This window comes from Zonotrichia leucophrys, chromosome 4A (genome assembly GCF_028769735.1).
Source record: "Zonotrichia leucophrys gambelii isolate GWCS_2022_RI chromosome 4A, RI_Zleu_2.0, whole genome shotgun sequence".
Lineage (NCBI taxonomy): Eukaryota > Metazoa > Chordata > Aves > Passeriformes > Passerellidae > Zonotrichia > Zonotrichia leucophrys.
In genome coordinates, this window is record NC_088174.1 from 10794430 (window position 1) to 10810764 (window position 16335).

At 45.9% G+C, this 16335-nt stretch overlaps 2 protein-coding genes across 3 annotated transcripts; one reads left to right on the forward strand and one right to left on the reverse strand.

The window, feature by feature from the left end:
• Nucleotides 1-75: 75 nt before the first annotated feature.
• ZBTB33 (zinc finger and BTB domain containing 33) lies at nt 76-10070 on the reverse strand. 2 transcript variants are annotated; one of them, XM_064712485.1, is made up of 2 exons: nt 9943-10070; nt 76-5078 (listed from the first exon to the last, which is right to left on the reverse strand). In XM_064712485.1, the coding sequence occupies exons 1-2, from the start codon at nt 9968-9970 to the stop codon at nt 3037-3039; spliced, it is 2070 nt and encodes a 689-aa protein (XP_064568555.1). In that variant the 5' UTR covers nt 9971-10070; the 3' UTR covers nt 76-3036. The 2 variants fall into 2 exon arrangements, with proteins under 2 accessions (XP_064568555.1, XP_064568556.1); XM_064712486.1 differs by lacking the exon at nt 9943-10070 and adding an exon at nt 6165-6312.
• Nucleotides 10013-16203, forward strand: NKAP (NFKB activating protein). The gene is made up of 9 exons (XM_064712489.1): nt 10013-10394; nt 10769-10849; nt 11212-11285; nt 11502-11621; nt 12225-12270; nt 12659-12774; nt 12924-12999; nt 13477-13626; nt 14888-16203. The coding sequence occupies exons 1-9, from the start codon at nt 10147-10149 to the stop codon at nt 15060-15062; spliced, it is 1086 nt and encodes a 361-aa protein (XP_064568559.1). The 5' UTR covers nt 10013-10146; the 3' UTR covers nt 15063-16203.
• The last annotated feature ends 132 nt before the right edge of the window (nt 16204-16335 follow it).

Sequence of the window (16335 nt, forward strand, 5' to 3'; positions counted from 1 at the left end):
ATGCAAAAGGAAGCTACAAATGTGTTAGACTACAGAAACTGAGTTGCCACCAAAAAGAAACATACCGTGCTCACCTTGAGAATTAAACTTTTTTATTTTTGCCATAGAAAGCTCTAAAAACTAATATCACGTGTTGATTAATGAAAAGTAGAACACAACTTTAAAAAGTATGTTAAGGAAAGACTGTACAACTATATACACCACAGACTGGGGAAGCCAAGGAATGTTCACACAGAACATTTCCTAGGCAACCGCTGTAGATCTCAGAACTCAATGTATATAGTTGTCAGCTTCTGCATCTTTTCATAAGCTGCATGCCTTAACAGAACAAAATAAATAAGCAGTAGATGTTATTCAATATTCATTTAGTTCACAGAGTGGAATGTTATGGTATGTATCCCCAAAGAAACCAGACAGTGAGGATGCAGTCACCATTACCATATTCTGCAGCAGATCTGTAAATGGTTTTATATGCATAACAAACGACTGTGAGGTTTGCTACCTTAGTCTGTTGAAATTTTTCATTTCTATATAAATGCTTTGTCAGATTCAACCATTTTCTTCCATCATCCCAAAGCCAATTTCTTAATATTTACATAAGTTTTTTCATTAAGTTAAACTGGAAGTTAAATGCTTACAAAAACAAACAAAAACACAAATGTGAGTGCAATAGCCAGAAATCTAAATATAAAAGCTTACTCATGGCCCCATAAAAAGTTTTCAAAGAATGAATTTAACATGTTTCCAAACCAATAAATACTGGAAGTGAAATTAAAGAAATGCTTTACATACCTCTGGACTTTGGATATCAAAATCACTTCCAAGGAAAACTGAAGACCCTGAGACACATGCAAGCACGAGTCTTCTAGCAAAAATAGTTACAAAGCCCTAATTTTCCAGTTTTCCTCCAAAAAGAGACCTTTACTAGGCACAGTTTAATTTAAGGTTTTAAATATATCAGCAGCAAATAGTGATAGCCATTATGTTTAATTCTGCACTCTGTAATGTATGCTTAATTCCAGATCCCAACACAGGCCATTTACTTAACAGTTGGGCTCAATGATCCTTGTGGGTCCCTTCCAACTCAAGACTATTCTGTGATTAAACATGTGTCATGTCAATAACAAAAATAACATTGCATTTGTCTCCACAAAGTTGAGGAAGTGCCACCACAGCACCAGCCAGCTGTGCAACACAGGCAATCCACACTCACATCCATGAGGAAAATGTGTGCCTGCAGAAGTGCCACCTCAGTTACACCCCACATTCAAAGCATGACCCATCATATTCAAAGGGGTCAGCAATGTGATCTGGAAATAATCAGGTATATCATGTTCTTGGCTGGCAAAGAAATGCTGAGCATCACATGCACCACACAAACAAATCCTCCTCCCAGCAGTGCTCACGTGGATTTCTGGTATTGTTTTGGTAGCTCAACTTAGATTTGAACTGTTTCCCATTCAAGTGCCTTTCTGTGAAGAGTGCTGTATGTCTAAAACCTTTGAGAGTCATAAAATCAAGATACTAACTTAAAACATGAAAAAGAAAAGAGAAACCTGTAACTGCAATTTAAGCAATTGAAGGTTTCCATAACTAGTACTATGCACAATAGTCTTTCCCAGTCACCTCTAGAACTTGAGGATTTTCATATTACCATTTACAAAAATTCAACAAGTCACTAACTCTGAAATGCTAAACTAGGACTCCAGCAAACAGCTGTTTTTCTCTACCATTTCCTGATCAATGTGGACATCTAATTCATCTTTTAACTGTTGTAACAGGCACCAAATGAAAGGAGAGTAAAATGGCAACATAATAAACCCAAACCTGGAGACACCTGACAACTAGACAATTGCAAAGAAATTATACTTTGGGTCATGGTGAAAAAAGGGTATTTTCTGGTTGTTGGTTTAGTCCTCATCTTCCAAAATGTATAAATGGGGGCAAGTGTGGGGTGAAATCCAAATCCCTGTTACACTTGAAGATCTAGCCAAACAGGCATACAGGATCTACAGCAGCCTCAGTGCTAAACCAATACAGCACTTACATGATTTCATAGATTTGAGAAGTCTCCAGCTAAAAACAAATAATATTTTTATAATTTCAAAATTCTGGACTGAAGCCCTTCTTCTTGAAGTGAAAAAAAAAAAAAAGGAACAGCACTTTATATCAAACTAATTACTGGCATTTTTTCCAGCAGTAAGAAAATGCAACAATATTTCTCAAGCTGTAAGAAGGTAAAATTATCTCCTTCCTAAGTGTTCTAAGCTTCTTCACTATTCAGCTTTGTGGGGTTTGGTTTTTTCCCATTGCAAAAAGAGTAAAATAACAAGGTCCAGGACACTGAATACTTAGCTCACCACACTGCCAAGTGTAAGTAAAGTTTGTTCAAGTTAGCCCTAAATGAGTATTGCTTGTAGACAAGACTTTTTGCATGAAGACAGATGATTCATAATATTTATAAAAGCAGAATTAGGATGCTAGCTCAAAAACAGACTACTCCAGTGTAGTAGGGGATCATGTATTTTGGCCCCTTGTTCACAAATGTGAGTTGTGGGATTATTTTTTTTAAATGGTTCCATGACCAAGAGACAACGATGAAAAAATCTTACTGTTTTCTTGGTTAACATCTAAACAGAATTCAGCATTAAAGTGCTAACATGAAAGAAAGGGCTTACATGGTAAATATGGGTACAGGAAATACCTCAATTAGTTTAGAAATATTTCTAGCTCTTTAGAAGGAATTGTACATTTTCAAGCCACAAGTCCTCATGTTTTGATCAAATTTAACATATCTGAAAACTCTGATAGTGCCTTAGAATGTCTCACTCTCTATTCAAGTAAATTTTCTGATTAATTGCTTCCACAAAGCACTGCAGTTAACATGGTCCATCTAAGTGTTACCATTTGGTTACTTGGTAGTACAAGTTAACTTCTTTTGACTTTAACCTTTGATTTTACAGCAATTTCAACAGTTCAGTTAAAACAGCTGCAATGCTCCTGCACGGAACCCTTTTTTCCAGCATTTCAAACATTTCAGTAAGATTCTGGTATCACAAACTCAAATTCAGTACTTCCTTCTGACGGGTTTTGTTTAAAAATCGTTTCATTTCCCTGCGGAACGAAAATGTCATCCCAGGTGATTTGTTTGGCTGGAGAGTTGGAGGCCGCTCCCTCAGTGCCATCCTTCCCTGAGCCCACACGGTACACAACTCCCCCCTGGCTGATGCCCGGCACGCTGCTGGGCCGGTCGCTGATGTAGGCGTACTGCCGGATCTGCAGGGACCGGCAGGGGTGCAGCCGGTACAGCTTGGTGTCCCCGGAGGGGTCCTGGCTGTGCACGGACCTGATGTGGGAGATGGTGATCTGGTAGTTGATGAAGGATTTGCCGCACGTCAAGCACTGGTACCTGCGCTCCCCGGTGTGGTGCAGTTCGTGCTTGGTGCGATACTCTGCCAGGGCAAAGACTTTGTCACAGTAGCGACAGGGGTACTTCTTCTCCCAGGAGTGCACGTTGAAATGTCTCCGCAGGCTGGTCAGGCACGCGTAGGACCTCTTGCACACGATGCAGATGTAGTAGACTCTGCCATCCACTATGAGCTCGTAGTGGTCGTCGTGCTTCACTTTCATGCGTTTCCCCTTTGGAGATTCATCGTTGGACTTTTTGGGTGTGTCATCGGGCTTGGCTTCCCCTTCCTCAGAGTCGCCCTTCACAGGGATGACTATGTCATAGGTGTCCTCACCGATATTTGCGTACACCTTACAGCCTGTGGATAAGCCTCCTATTTCAGTTGCTGTATCCAATGTTATGATTTTCTGCCCATCTGCCACGTTCTTCGATGTTAGACCCGAACTTAATTCCTTGTTGTTTCCAGAAAGGACATCTGAGATTTTTATTTTCAGTTCTCCAGCTTTAGTAGATGGCTCTTGGGAAAATGTAACAACCTGTTTTTTCTGTACACCTGATCCTTCAGTGCTCCCTGCCTTAGGAACAGAAGATTGCTGAACCAAAGAGCTGCTGCTGACCACACCAGGACTAGAGGAGCTAATGATATCAACATCATCTTCAACAACCTCTTCATCATCAACAGCAGTTGCTTCCACTTCAGTTACAGAGCCATTATTGGATGGCTGCTGGTTCTCCTCAAGTAAATTAATTGTAGGAGTCACATGTGTTTGATGCAAGGAGCTGGCACCAAGTGAGGAGTTAAGCAGAGGCTTGTTCAGCACGATGATATTAGGAGTAAAATGCTGCGGCGTTGCTGAGGCGAATGGTTCAGCTCCTGCCTGTGTCTGGCTCGGGCTCAGCTGAGTGGCAGACAAAGTGAGGTTCTGAGGTGCTGTGCTGTTCGTCACATGGGGAGAGCCACCACTGCCACAGGATTTTTGGTCAGAAGCTCCAGCTGGACTTGAGCAAGGCTGGCTCTGGCTTGCAGCGTTTTTGTCTTTAGTACATTCTTTTGGAGGAACAATCTCAGAACAAAAAATGACATCATCATCCTCCTCGTCCGAATCACTCACTGTAATTTTTGTAGTCTCATATTCTATGCCATGTAAGGAGAATGACTGTGTTATAACAGGCATCCCATCTGCTGCCTCCTGGCCCTCTGGCCTGATTACAGTCACCTGTGTTTCAGCATCTCTTTGATTTGGACTAGAAGCTGAAGTTTTTGAAGCACTGTCTTTGACCTCGCTGGGCACATTCTTGCCTTCGGCCGGAGGGATGCCCAGATCAGCTATGAATTTAACACCCAGCTCCTGCCCTGATTTAATCAGTTCATCAAGTAAATCAGATCGGACGCTGATTATTTTGGAACTATAAATATAATTAAGAATTTCTGCAAAAATTTCTGCTCTTACAAAGCTCAGTTCAACCACTTGACCAGCCACTGAGAAAAGCTGGTGAAAATATGTGCTTGAGGCTGAAAGGATGTTTCTGTGAGCTCGAAATTTCCGGTCCTCCACAATGACTGTAACATCACAAAAAAGTCCATGGCCACGTTGTTCATTCAAAGACTGAAGGAGCACGCTAGAATATTGTGTGTCTGTTGCAGAAATAAGTTTTTTTTCCTCCATTCCTACAAAAGGAAAGCAAAAGATATCAAATCAGTAAAAATGCAGATTTACAGTTTTAGCCGCATTACAACACTCACATATTTACTGTCTACTCCTCCTTTAGGAAAAAACAAATCTGAGATACTGTTCAGAAGATTATGTGCCACTGCACCCCGCAAATTTGTTTCTTATCATTGTTTGTCCTTTCCTCTTTCTCCACAAGGTAAGTGGAATTCTGAATATATCCTCTGCTCTTACAAGGTGAGGAACAAAGAAGCAACACCTCACCCTAAGCAACAGCAAGTAAGGTTAATTGTAAAACCAAGAAGATGGAAGTTTTGGGCCCCAAAAGCAGCTTTAAACATTATTAGTAATTTGTTTTTAATTGTGAAATATTCCATAGATTGTTATGAGAAAGCCCAATAGTGTGAAGTTATTTACAGCCAGACACAGGAATCTGTGTGTCTGCATATTACCAGTTAACTGAGTTAATGAAAACACTATGGATAGTGCACTTCCTTCCCCAGAAAAATAAACCTTTCCTTCCCCAAAAACAAACTTTTTTGAGCCCTATATCGTATATTTGCAAGGCTACGTAAGTCAAACTGAGACACTGAAGCAGCACCATAGCAAAACAGATCTGCTAAGTCAAAGTAACCTATCTGCCATCACTGCACAATCAAAGCCCCCAGTAAGCCGCAGAAAGCAACATCAAAATATAGAACAACGAGCCACGGGCTCTAATTTTACCCGTAAAACTTGGATTTCCGCAGGCCGGGCCGGGCCGGGCCGGGCCGGATGAGACACCGATGCCGCCGCTCGCCAGCCCGGGGAGCGCGTCCCGCCCGGCTGCGCCGCGACCCCGGGGCCCGGCCGGGAGAGCCCCGCTCCGAGCGGAGCCGCCGCCGGGGCAGCAACGACCGGTCCGCGGCCGGAGGCCGAGCGGGAGCGGCGGCGCTGACAACGGCAGGCCCGGGGAGCGGCCTGGCAGCACCGGGCCCGGGCTGACGGGCGGCCCCTCCGCCGCTCTCCGCTCGCTGAGCCGTGCTGAGCCCCCAGCGGGGCGATAGGGGCAGCCGAGCCCGCCGTGCCCGCCGAGCCCACGTTACCTGCGCCGCGCTCCGGCCGCGGCCCCGCCGCCTCTCGCACCTCCGGACCCTCCGCACCGCCGCTGGGGGGCGCTGCCGCCGCTGCCCTCGGCTCTGACCCGAGCGGCCTCGGGAACCTTCGGGCCGGGGCGGGGCCGGGCCGCGCTCCCGCCGCTCCGGGCCCACCCCGCGCTCCCGCCGCCGGTAGCAGCCCCGAGGCCGTGGGGCTCCGGACGCCGCCCGGGACGCACCGCCCGCACGCCGCGCCCCGCCTGCTGAGGTGCCGGGCGTGCGGCCCCGAGCCCGCTCCAGCGCAGGCCGTGGGACGCCCCGGCTCCCGCACACGGGCCTTGCTGCGGCCTCGGCAACTCCCGCCGGGCTTCCCCGCGTCCCGGCGGAGGCAAAGGCCGGCACCTGCCCTACGGATAGCGCCGTGCAGACGCTATTTCCCGCCGAGTGTCATTTCCTTCCCGGGGGCACCGGTGCTGCTCTGCCAGCGCTGACGCAGCCGGCACCGAGGGCAGCTCACAGCCACACCTGAGCCCACACCCGGCCCTGCTCCTCCTCCGGGAGCGGTTGTTTGGAATCCTCTGCGCCACAGGGACACGTGTTAGACTCTGCCAGCAGCTGCACAGACATGCACGGCTGTGACACAAAGTGCCTTTGACCAAAATGACTCAAATGCACATTCGACATGTGGCCACCAAAGTGACACATCCACAGCGCGGCCTCTTGGAAACTCTTGCTGTTCAGGAATGCTCAAAGAACACCGAGATCATAAAAGACACTTTGTGTCCTTGGTTACTGATCTGTTCCTTTCCCCCCCCCCCCCCCATGCATTCTGTGGACTTGAACCACAGGGGTTCCTGATTTTAAGATTTTTTAAGATTCAAAAACTTTGACAAGAAGAAATGGCCTGTCAAGTTCAATGAAAACGTAACAGGCCACAGCCACCAGCAGACATGACTGCAATCCTTCACCTCATAAATCAGCAATGAAATGGTCCTGCCCAGGTTTATGAGCAAGAAATACATAATAATCTTTCTTCTAGCAAGAAAATCACCTGCCAGGCTCCCTGTATTTGTATAGTTAGTAACAAAAGTTCCTTTTTGAAGTGAGCCTTCAGATTTTAAATGTTAGAAAAGCAGTTTCTGTTTATTTATAGGCTTTACCAGAGAGTCAATTGAATGAGGATAAATAATAGAAAACACTCATCAGGGAAAACATGGGCTTTTCTTCCTCATATGACCCTTCAATTCTTTTCTCCTTTGATACAGGTTCTTCATTATTTTTACACAGGAGCCTATATTAAATGAAAACAATACTGTAGTTGTTTTAATATTTAATCCAGTGCTTTTTTTCTCCTCCAAAAATGTGTGATGGCCCAAATTAAACAATTTCTTAGCCTTTCATCCTCCAGCTTTAAGGACTTGTCTCCTCACTAACTCTTCCAATACGCAATAACTAACAGGAAAATTTACAGCTACAGATGAGCACTGACTTGGAAGGATCCCTGCTCCTGAGGCATCACCAGATCTCAAAAATCAGGTTTGAACCACTTATTCTGAGGCACAGAAATGCTGCCTGATTTAAAAGCTGCTGGGAGAGCAGCACCATCTCCTTGGCTTTTACCTTTCTCACAGCAGCTTTTCTCTATGGCAACTCCTTCTGTCAGATATAAAATCTGAACCCTGTCACATTGCTGCACAGATAATGCTCTCCCCAGCTCAGCGGGTTTCACTGAAGCTGTCACCATCTTGCTGCACCCAAAAACTGAATTTCAATGTGCCTATTTTTTTTCTTTTTGTCAGCATGCATCTCCTATTTTAGAGGTTGTTTTTTCCACTTTTATGTTTAGATAAGCCAAGAAAGTGTTTGATGATTCAAGGCACATAAAACCTTACAATATAAATACCAGTATAAAAGAACCATTTTATCTAAGATATTGATAAGAAACATCTAGAATACAGAACTACATGTGGTCTTCTTGGAACTGAAAAAATACGCAAGAGACGCAATAGCAACTTTTATCTTATTGTTGAGAAGTGATCAAAAAAACTTTGGGATGGCTTTGGGAGGCTCTGAAAATATGAAGTACAAATTTAAAGAAATTTATGTGCAGGCTTTTGCCAGAAGACAAAAACGAATGCAATTCAGTAACAAGTTTTCAATTAAGCAATTTGAGATGCTCTTTTGGTTTTAAAAAATCCACTTTGTGAGAACAGAAAATTCTTTTAAAGAGCTGACAAATTTAAGAGACAAAGTAACATAGTAATATTCTTCATCATGAAAACATGTATTTTACATTAAAGTAAATTAAATTTTATAAGCAGAACAGTTAAGGGTTTTCAATAAAATTGAAATTCAATATTATCCTACCTAAGACTACCTTAAAGGACAGAAATATTCTTCCACAGTGGGAATTTCAAATAAAACATCACTGCTTCTGAATTACTCTAAAATACAAATTTCCACTGTTTGTGCCTTGAAGAAATCTCTGAGAGTATTTCTCCTGCCAATCCCATTATATAAAGCCTCATATAACTGAATTAAGGGTCCAGTTATCCTTTTTATTGACATTAGTAGTTGTTGTAGATGCTGTTATGTACTGCATGACATTATAACTTGCGCACTTCAAGTCACCTAACAATATTAGCTAACACAGGTGCAGAGTGCTCCTGAGGCAGATGTTTTAGTCACCATTTAGTCAGATTTAAAATAATTTAAAATTATTTGTCAAAATAATCCAAAGAAGGGAGAAACTGTGCTGTCCTCACACAGACACAGGCGACAGTAACGCCACACACATGGGCAATCTCTGGGAAATCTTTTCCCTCCCTGTTCTGCATGAGGATCCTTGCACCCAAAAAAATACACAATTTAAATAGGCTTCTTCCATCTTGCAGAATTTTTTATGCTGCTTATGGTAGGTTTGAGAGCTAAAATACTGTTTCATTTGTGAAAAAGAACTGGCATACCCTGACATAATTTCTAGACAGCATAAACCAGCATGGGTTTCCCAGGATGGAGCAGCTGTCCAGAATGTCCCATTTACCCAGAGCCGGCCAGACCCGCCGTGTTACAGTGCACTGCCAGAGCTGAGCACAAACTCGGGGCTCATTTAAGAAAGCTCCGTGGCAACGTGGTCAAAGCTGAGGGGGAAGGGCGCTCACAGAAGAGTGGGTGTCTTATCTGAATACATAATTTGTATCGTCTTTATAGATAAAGGTTAAGGAAAAGACTTAAGATCATTAACTCCAACCGTGAGCTCAGCGCCAGCACACTGTTCACCATCAAACCGTGTCCTCAAGTGCCATCTCCGAGGGGTTTTTAACATTTCCGGGGATGCTGACTCCACCACTTCGCCGGGCAGCCTATTCCTGCGCCTGATAACCTTTCCCATGAATAAATATTTCCTAATACTCAACCTAAACCTCCCCTGACGCAACTCGGGGCCGTTTCCCCTCGTCCCGTCAGCTTTGCCCCGAGCCGCCGCAGCGGAGCGGCGCCAGCGCCGTGTCAGGCAGGCCGCGCTGGGAGGCGCCGGGCGCCCCAACACCGAGACCGGGCCTTGCCGGGCCGGGCCGTGTCAGGCGGCGCCGGGCGCGGGCAGGAACGGGGAACCCCGCCTGGCACGGTGAGCTGTCCGCGGGGCGGTGCTGCTGCCGGCCCGCCCTGGACAGCTCCCGGGGCCGCGGCCCCGCGCCGGTGCCCGCGGAGCGGGGCGGAGCCGGAGCCGGAGCCGGGCCCGCGCCGCCACCGCCCCCCCACCGCGGCTCGCGCCCCGCCGGTGCCTCACCTTCCGCCGCCGCCGTGCGCGCGTCCATCGCTGCCGGGCGGCCGCCGCGGGGCACAAAAGGAGCCGCCGCCGCCGCCACCGCCGCCGCGTTGCCGGCCGGGCGGGTGGGGCGGTGACCCCGCGGGCGGGGCCGCCCCGCTCCCGCCCCGCTCCCGCCCGGCCGGGAGGGCGCCGGAAGCCGCCGGAAGCGCCTCCGCTTCCGTCATGGCGCCCGCGTCCCGCTCCCGCTCCCCGCCCGCCGCCAGCTCGGAGCGCCGCGGCCGCCGCAGCCGGTCCCGCTCCCGGTCCCGGTCCCGCGAGCGCAATGGCTCGAGGCGCCTGAGCCACCGGCGGAGCCGCAGCCGCTCCCGCAGCCCCGGCGCGCCGCGCTCCTCCGCGCACCACGGGCACCACCACCACGGCAAATGGCCCGAGTACTACGAGAAGGAGAAGGAGGAGATCCTGCGACAGAGGTGAGAGCGGGTCGGGCCTGCCCTGCCGGGCCCCGCTCCCGGGATGGGCGGGTGCCGCCGGGCCTGGTTCCGTACGGCCCCGTCACGGGCTCTCGGCCCCGTCACGGGCTCTCGGTGCGTTCCCCGCGGGCAGGGCCGCCCGGGGGGACGGGACGGAGCCCGGCTGGAAGGGGTAACAGCGGCTGCCGCCGATCCTCTGCAGTGCGGGGAGCTCTGCTGCCAGACTGCCCTGCGAGCTTGCTCCTTGCTCCGAGTTGTTTCTTATCCTTCCTGCAGCTGACTCAGGCCATTAGAAACACTGACGTGTAGGACTGAAAATGTTTGTGTACTGGGGGTTGCAAACTAGGCGTCAGTGACAGTGTTTTCCTTTACAGGAGACTCAATGAGAGAGAGAGAATTGGAGAACTGGGGGCACCTGAAGTCTGGGGACTGTCACCAAAAGTTCCTGACCCAGAGTAAGACATATTCTTTCTTCATGTTCTTTATAATATTAATTACATATCAGTTCAGTTTATAAAAATGCTTTATCCCTGCGTTAGTCATGGTATCACAATATTTATTGTATCAGTTCCTTTCTGAAGCAGCATAATGAGATTAGTATTTTTTCAACCAATAATACCAATTATGCAGTATGTGATTTATTGTAGATCAGGTGACTGTTGTGTTGTGGTTCTGACAGCAGTTCCCAGGCTAAATTAGCTCTTTAATATTTTACTCTCTTGCAAGGATTGACTCAAAATGTCTTTGGCCATATGTATACCTTTGATCTTGAGTACAGCAAAACAGATTTTAAGTAGGAAACTGTTATTTTATTCAGTTCCGATGAGCACACACCGGTAGAAGATGAAGAGGCAAAATCTAAGAGTAGCTCTTCGGATTCCAGCTCAGAAGGTATTTTGTTTGGCTTGCACGGCTTTTTTGAAAATGGGAAGCTACTGTGGTTTAGAATCTGCTGCTGCTGCTTGCAGGAGGTTCCCTGGCTTAGATGGGTGGAAGTGGCTGGGGTGGGCTCCAGCTCAAAGGAGAGCATTGCTTGGGGAAGATTAGGGAATATATATGGAACTAGATGCTCTTTGTTCTCTAATGTTATGTTTGAAAACATTCCAGAGGAAAAGAAGAAAAAGAAGAAGAAAAAACAAAAGAAGAAACGTAAAGCATCCAAAAGAAAGCGCAGGAAACATTCTGAGGACAGTGACAGTGACTCAGAGTCTGAGCAGAACTCCAGTGGTAAGACAAGAGGGTTTCAGCTTGCAGTCTGGCCTCAGGAAAGGAAGTTTCTGACTTTAGCATCCACTGAGCCTCTCATGCCGGAGATGTGTTTGATATGTTCTCTTATGACCAGTACTGCAGGGAGCTTTCTACTAACGCTTCCCAGTATAAACAAGTCCCATCAGGGGTGTACTGGGGCATTCTGGTGGAGGCAGTCAGTGCTGGGAATGGGCTCAGGGTTAGGGTAGTGCTTAGGTTAATTGGTAGAGGTAGTGGTTAGTGTAATTTTTAGCAGTAGGGTTAGAGGAGTGGTTAGGCTTAGCATTGAGAGAGTAAAAGAGCCTATGGCTCCAGGAGCACTGGGACTGGAAAAGGCATGCCAAGGCAATCCCAGCAAGGCCCCAACATTGCTGTTCCTACATCTTTCTGACCTGGAAAACCCATTATTATTGAATTTGGGTTAGGGCTAGGGCTTAGGGTTAGGGTTGAGAGAGTCAAAGAGCCCACAGCTCTGTGAACACTGGGGCTGTAAAAGGCATGACATGTTATTCACAGGGCAGTAAGCTACTTAGTTATAACTAATCATTTATTTTTGATAATATATACACTTTCTTGTTTCAGATGAAGATAAAAAGAAAAGCAAGAAGAGGAAAAAGAAGAACAAAAAGTAAGCGTCATGGTTGCTGTGTCATTTTGGCTGCTGTTGGCTGGAGGGCAGCTCAGTTTTCTTTGCAGGCCCTGAGGGAGCCTGAGGACCTTGGGTAATTTGCAAGAGCTGGCAAATAATATTAATTTGATGGATTTTAGTTAAATCTACACAATTGTGCAGCACAAACAACTCCCTGTAGAGCTACTTTCTAACACTCTATGAAAGTCAAAACAGAACATATATATTGTCTTGGCTTTGCTGTAAAGTGTTTTATATGAAACAGCAGACAGCCATTCTTCCTATGGGTGGAAGTTGCCTTCAGAAACTAATTATTTGAGTATGATTCCATGCACCTTCTTTAATCTTAAATTTTGATAAATAGCATGTCTGTCTGGCTTTATCAAAGGAAGAAGTATAAGAAAAAGAAAGCTAAGAAGAGCAGGAGGGAATCAAGTGATTCAAGCAGCGAAGATTCCGATGATGAAATGCTTCAAGGGGATGATCTCTGGATAGAGAGGTCAAGTAAGTTCACCTCACTTCAAACTTGGGTGGAAACTTCTTGGTGTCGTTTTTGTGAATTCGTTGTTAGGTGTTGCTGACCTGTGTAACCCTTCTGATAACAAAGAACAATGGACACACGATTAATCTTCCTCATTATTTGATTGTTGCAGAAAATACTGAAGCTGACAGTTTGATTGGACCAGAGGCTCCCAAAACTCACGCATCTCAGGATGATAGGCCTTTGAAGTGAGTAGCCAGTTCTAATGGTACTTTGATCAAATCAAGTAAATCAGGTGTGAAAGTTACTGTTAAAAAGGGCTGTTGCAACAATAATGCATGCAGAGGGAAAAATGCTGTGTCAGAAACTCACAGACAGAAGTTCTAATGGTGCTAGGCTTTCCCCTGGCTTGAATTTGGGTAGAAGAGTCTATGCTTTTTAGGGTTGATGCTTTTTAGCCTTGATTCCTATAAAAATCAATTGTAAGTGCCTTTATTCTAAAGATCTGTAGTATTGTGACTTTGTAGTGTCATCAGAATGAACTCAGCTGATAATGTAAGATGTTGTTGCTGGTGTTGCCATAAGGAAGAAAGAGGCCAACAGGTGGGAGAAAATAAGAAGGTGTTTAAAAATGCAGCTGTATATAGTAGTGAAGAGGGAAGTTGGGTGTTTAGCACAGGCTCTCTCTGTCTGAAGCTACTGACATCACCACTTTTGTTTTTTAGCTATGGCCATGCCCTCCTGCCCGGGGAAGGGGCAGCCATGGCAGAGTACGTCAAAGCAGGGAAGCGCATTCCCCGCAGAGGCGAAATCGGCCTGACCAGTGAGGAGATCGCTTCGTTTGAGAGCTCTGGTTATGTCATGAGTGGCAGCAGGTATGGCTTTGATGATGGCAGTGGTTCAGTGGAATTTTCAAGAGCTGCTTTCTCTGCTGGCTGAACAGAAGACTGCTTCAAAGCTCTACTTGCAAGCATGGAGGTGCTCTGCTTGCAATAATCTACACTAAGCTCCCCATTGCTAGGGATGGATAGTGAGTTTTTCAAGGACACTTTGTCCTCAAGAGCAGTTCTTCACAGGCAATACTCTTCTAATTATTTCAGATGAAGAGGTGCTTGTGTCAGGTGGCTCAGAGGTGCTCTGTTTGGACAGCCCAGGGGATGTGCTGGCCCTTTGTCTCCAGCAGGAGACAAATCAATGTGTGAGAGGTTGGCTGCACCATTTTCTCTATGACCAGCAGGAATCTCACTTAAATTGTAGTGAGCCCGCAGCTGACACCCTGGGTGTAGGGGAGGCTTGTGGCTGACTGCCTGAGAACAGACATCCCCAGAAATCAGTTCCTTGCTCTGCCACACTCTTTCCTGGGAAGGTTAGTGTGCAGTTTGGATTATCTAGTTTAGATATCTGTTTTGCCAGTTGGCAGGGTAAGCACAAAAAATTCAGATACCAACTTCAAGGACTAAGTATAATTTGCTACAGTGCAAAAGTGCAAAGAATTACAAAGGATAAGCTAAGTAATGCACCTAACCATTACTGCAAAAGATTGCCTAGAGTGATTAAAAAAGATACATCACCAGTTACCCTATACTTTACCGACATCCAGATCTGCACATGAGCTGGGAGCCCCAGTCACAGTGAGGGATTGGAGAAGCATTCCTGGGAATTCCTACATGGTGTGTCCACCTGTAGGCAAGGCTTCCATCTTCACTGTGGGAGGGCTCAGCTTTTAGACTGTAGAATAAACAAGCTTACACAACTTCTAGTGCAGGAACATTTGGTTTCATCGTCCTCTTGGGTTCCACCCAAAGCCTGGGCAGGGCTCGAGGAGGAACCAAGGGAGGTGGCTTTGATCATATACCTTCAAACAAGGCCAGATGCCTGATTTCATGCCTTTCTCTGGCTCTAAATGCAGAAAGACAAGTATATTCTTACCACTCCATGTTTCACTAATGATCATGGATATTACCTTAGTGAGTGGATACAAATATAACATTTTGTTGGAAGGTTCATCTAGAGCCCAACTGTTGTTCAGGCCTTGGTACTTCAGTACCTTTATTTAAAGCCCCTGAAGACATTCAGGGCTGTTGATGGCTGGAAGCTGTGCCAGGGCACTGCTGATGTACCCCTGTCCCCCCACAGGCACCGGCGCATGGAGGCTGTGCGGCTGCGGAAGGAGAACCAGATCTACAGCGCAGATGAAAAGAGAGCTCTGGCATCCTTCAACCAGGAGGAGAGGAGGAAACGAGAGAATAAGATCCTTGCAAGCTTTCGAGAGATGGTCTACAGAAAGACTAAAGGCAAAGAGGAGAAATAATGCTTCATGTGAGCTGTACACCATAGCTTGCACTGCGTGGCAGCTAGTGCAGTCCAGCTGTGACTTGAAGAGCTGCAGGTGCTGCAGCACCTTTCACCCAACAGGGCCAAGCTCAGGAGTGGATTACTTGTGTCAAGGAAACAGAGTTATTTTCATCAGATTTTCTTGGATGGTTTGTTTACCATCTACAAGGAATCCCTGCAAAGAGAAAGGCTGCAAGGCAGGAACTGGTGGTGAAGATTAGAGGTGTCAGTGATCTGCACTCACTTTGAATCCAACAAGCCAAAGGATCCCATGGGAAGGTTTTGTTACCTAAAGTCAATAAGTGTGATTTTTTTATTCCATTTATTTTTATTAATCGTAAGATCATTTAGCGTGGGAAAGACCTTTAACAAGCTACTAGCACCAGTAGCAAAAATGAAGGAACTCCTGAGTTCCTGTTTTAAGATCCAGGACAGTCCACTATTTTTTCACAAGTCTTTTAAATTTAGGTTTTTCCTCAAAACAGTTGAGTTTGGTTTGTGATTCAAACCAGACATGTACATATATGTAAATTTCATTTGTAATTTAATACAGATGGGCTTCAGTTACTTTAGAGCAAGCAGATGGCAACTGAGGTGTAAAGCAGCAGTAGTAGGAGGCTCTGATATTCAATCACTGAAACACATGGGGAAGAACTGAGTTGCTTGCTTCTTTTTCTCCTATGTTATACATAGGCATCAGTGCAGTGGGGTGCAGTGATTGGAACCCCTGGATGTACACAGGTGGGAACAAGGATGTATCTTTCAATTTATTTGAAATGTTTTCATTTATGGAAGTGTTCTAGATTAAACCCTTGTTTTAACTCCTGTAGTATTTTACTTTGGTCTGTTTCAGCAGTATTACATGGCTTGCTTTAAACTCTCTCCTTGAAGGCTTTGCTCAGGCTGTGCTTATGTGGTGGTTATCTTTGATTCAACTGCATATTTCCAAACATCTCTCCTAGAACTTCTTTTTCTCAAATGTTTTTAAAACAAAATGGTTTTGAGAGATGGGTTGTTCCTTTTTTGTTCTCCTAATTTATTTTTTTTTCCTCTAAGTCTAGCAACAGAGATGTCTTGTATATTTATATGAGGAAAATAAAAGTCCTAAAGTCCTATAATGTTTTCCCTGGAGTTCCATAAACCTGGCATTCACAAACAGCAAATCCTGCCCAGCTACCTCTTCCTATTCACACTCTGGAACCTGGTTCCATCCTGCTGTCCCCACCTGCCAGGGACTGTCACCCACAGCC

Excerpts from the sequence above, each read along its gene's own strand:
- NKAP (XM_064712489.1), top strand. The coding sequence starts at position 10,147 with ATGGCGCCCGCGTCCCGCTCCCGCTCCCCGCCCGCCGCCAGCTCGGAG. Across the intron at positions 11,622-12,224 it reads GTCTGAGCAGAACTCCAGTG|ATGAAGATAAAAAGAAAAGC; the intron begins GTAAGACAAGAG and ends TTCTTGTTTCAG. Across the intron at positions 13,000-13,476 it reads CAGGATGATAGGCCTTTGAA|CTATGGCCATGCCCTCCTGC; the intron begins GTGAGTAGCCAG and ends TTTGTTTTTTAG.
- ZBTB33 (XM_064712485.1), bottom strand. The coding sequence starts at position 9,970 with ATGGACGCGCGCACGGCGGCGGCGGAAG. Across the intron at positions 5,079-9,942 it reads GCGCACGGCGGCGGCGGAAG|GAATGGAGGAAAAAAAACTT; the intron begins GTGAGGCACCGG and ends TTCCTTTTGTAG.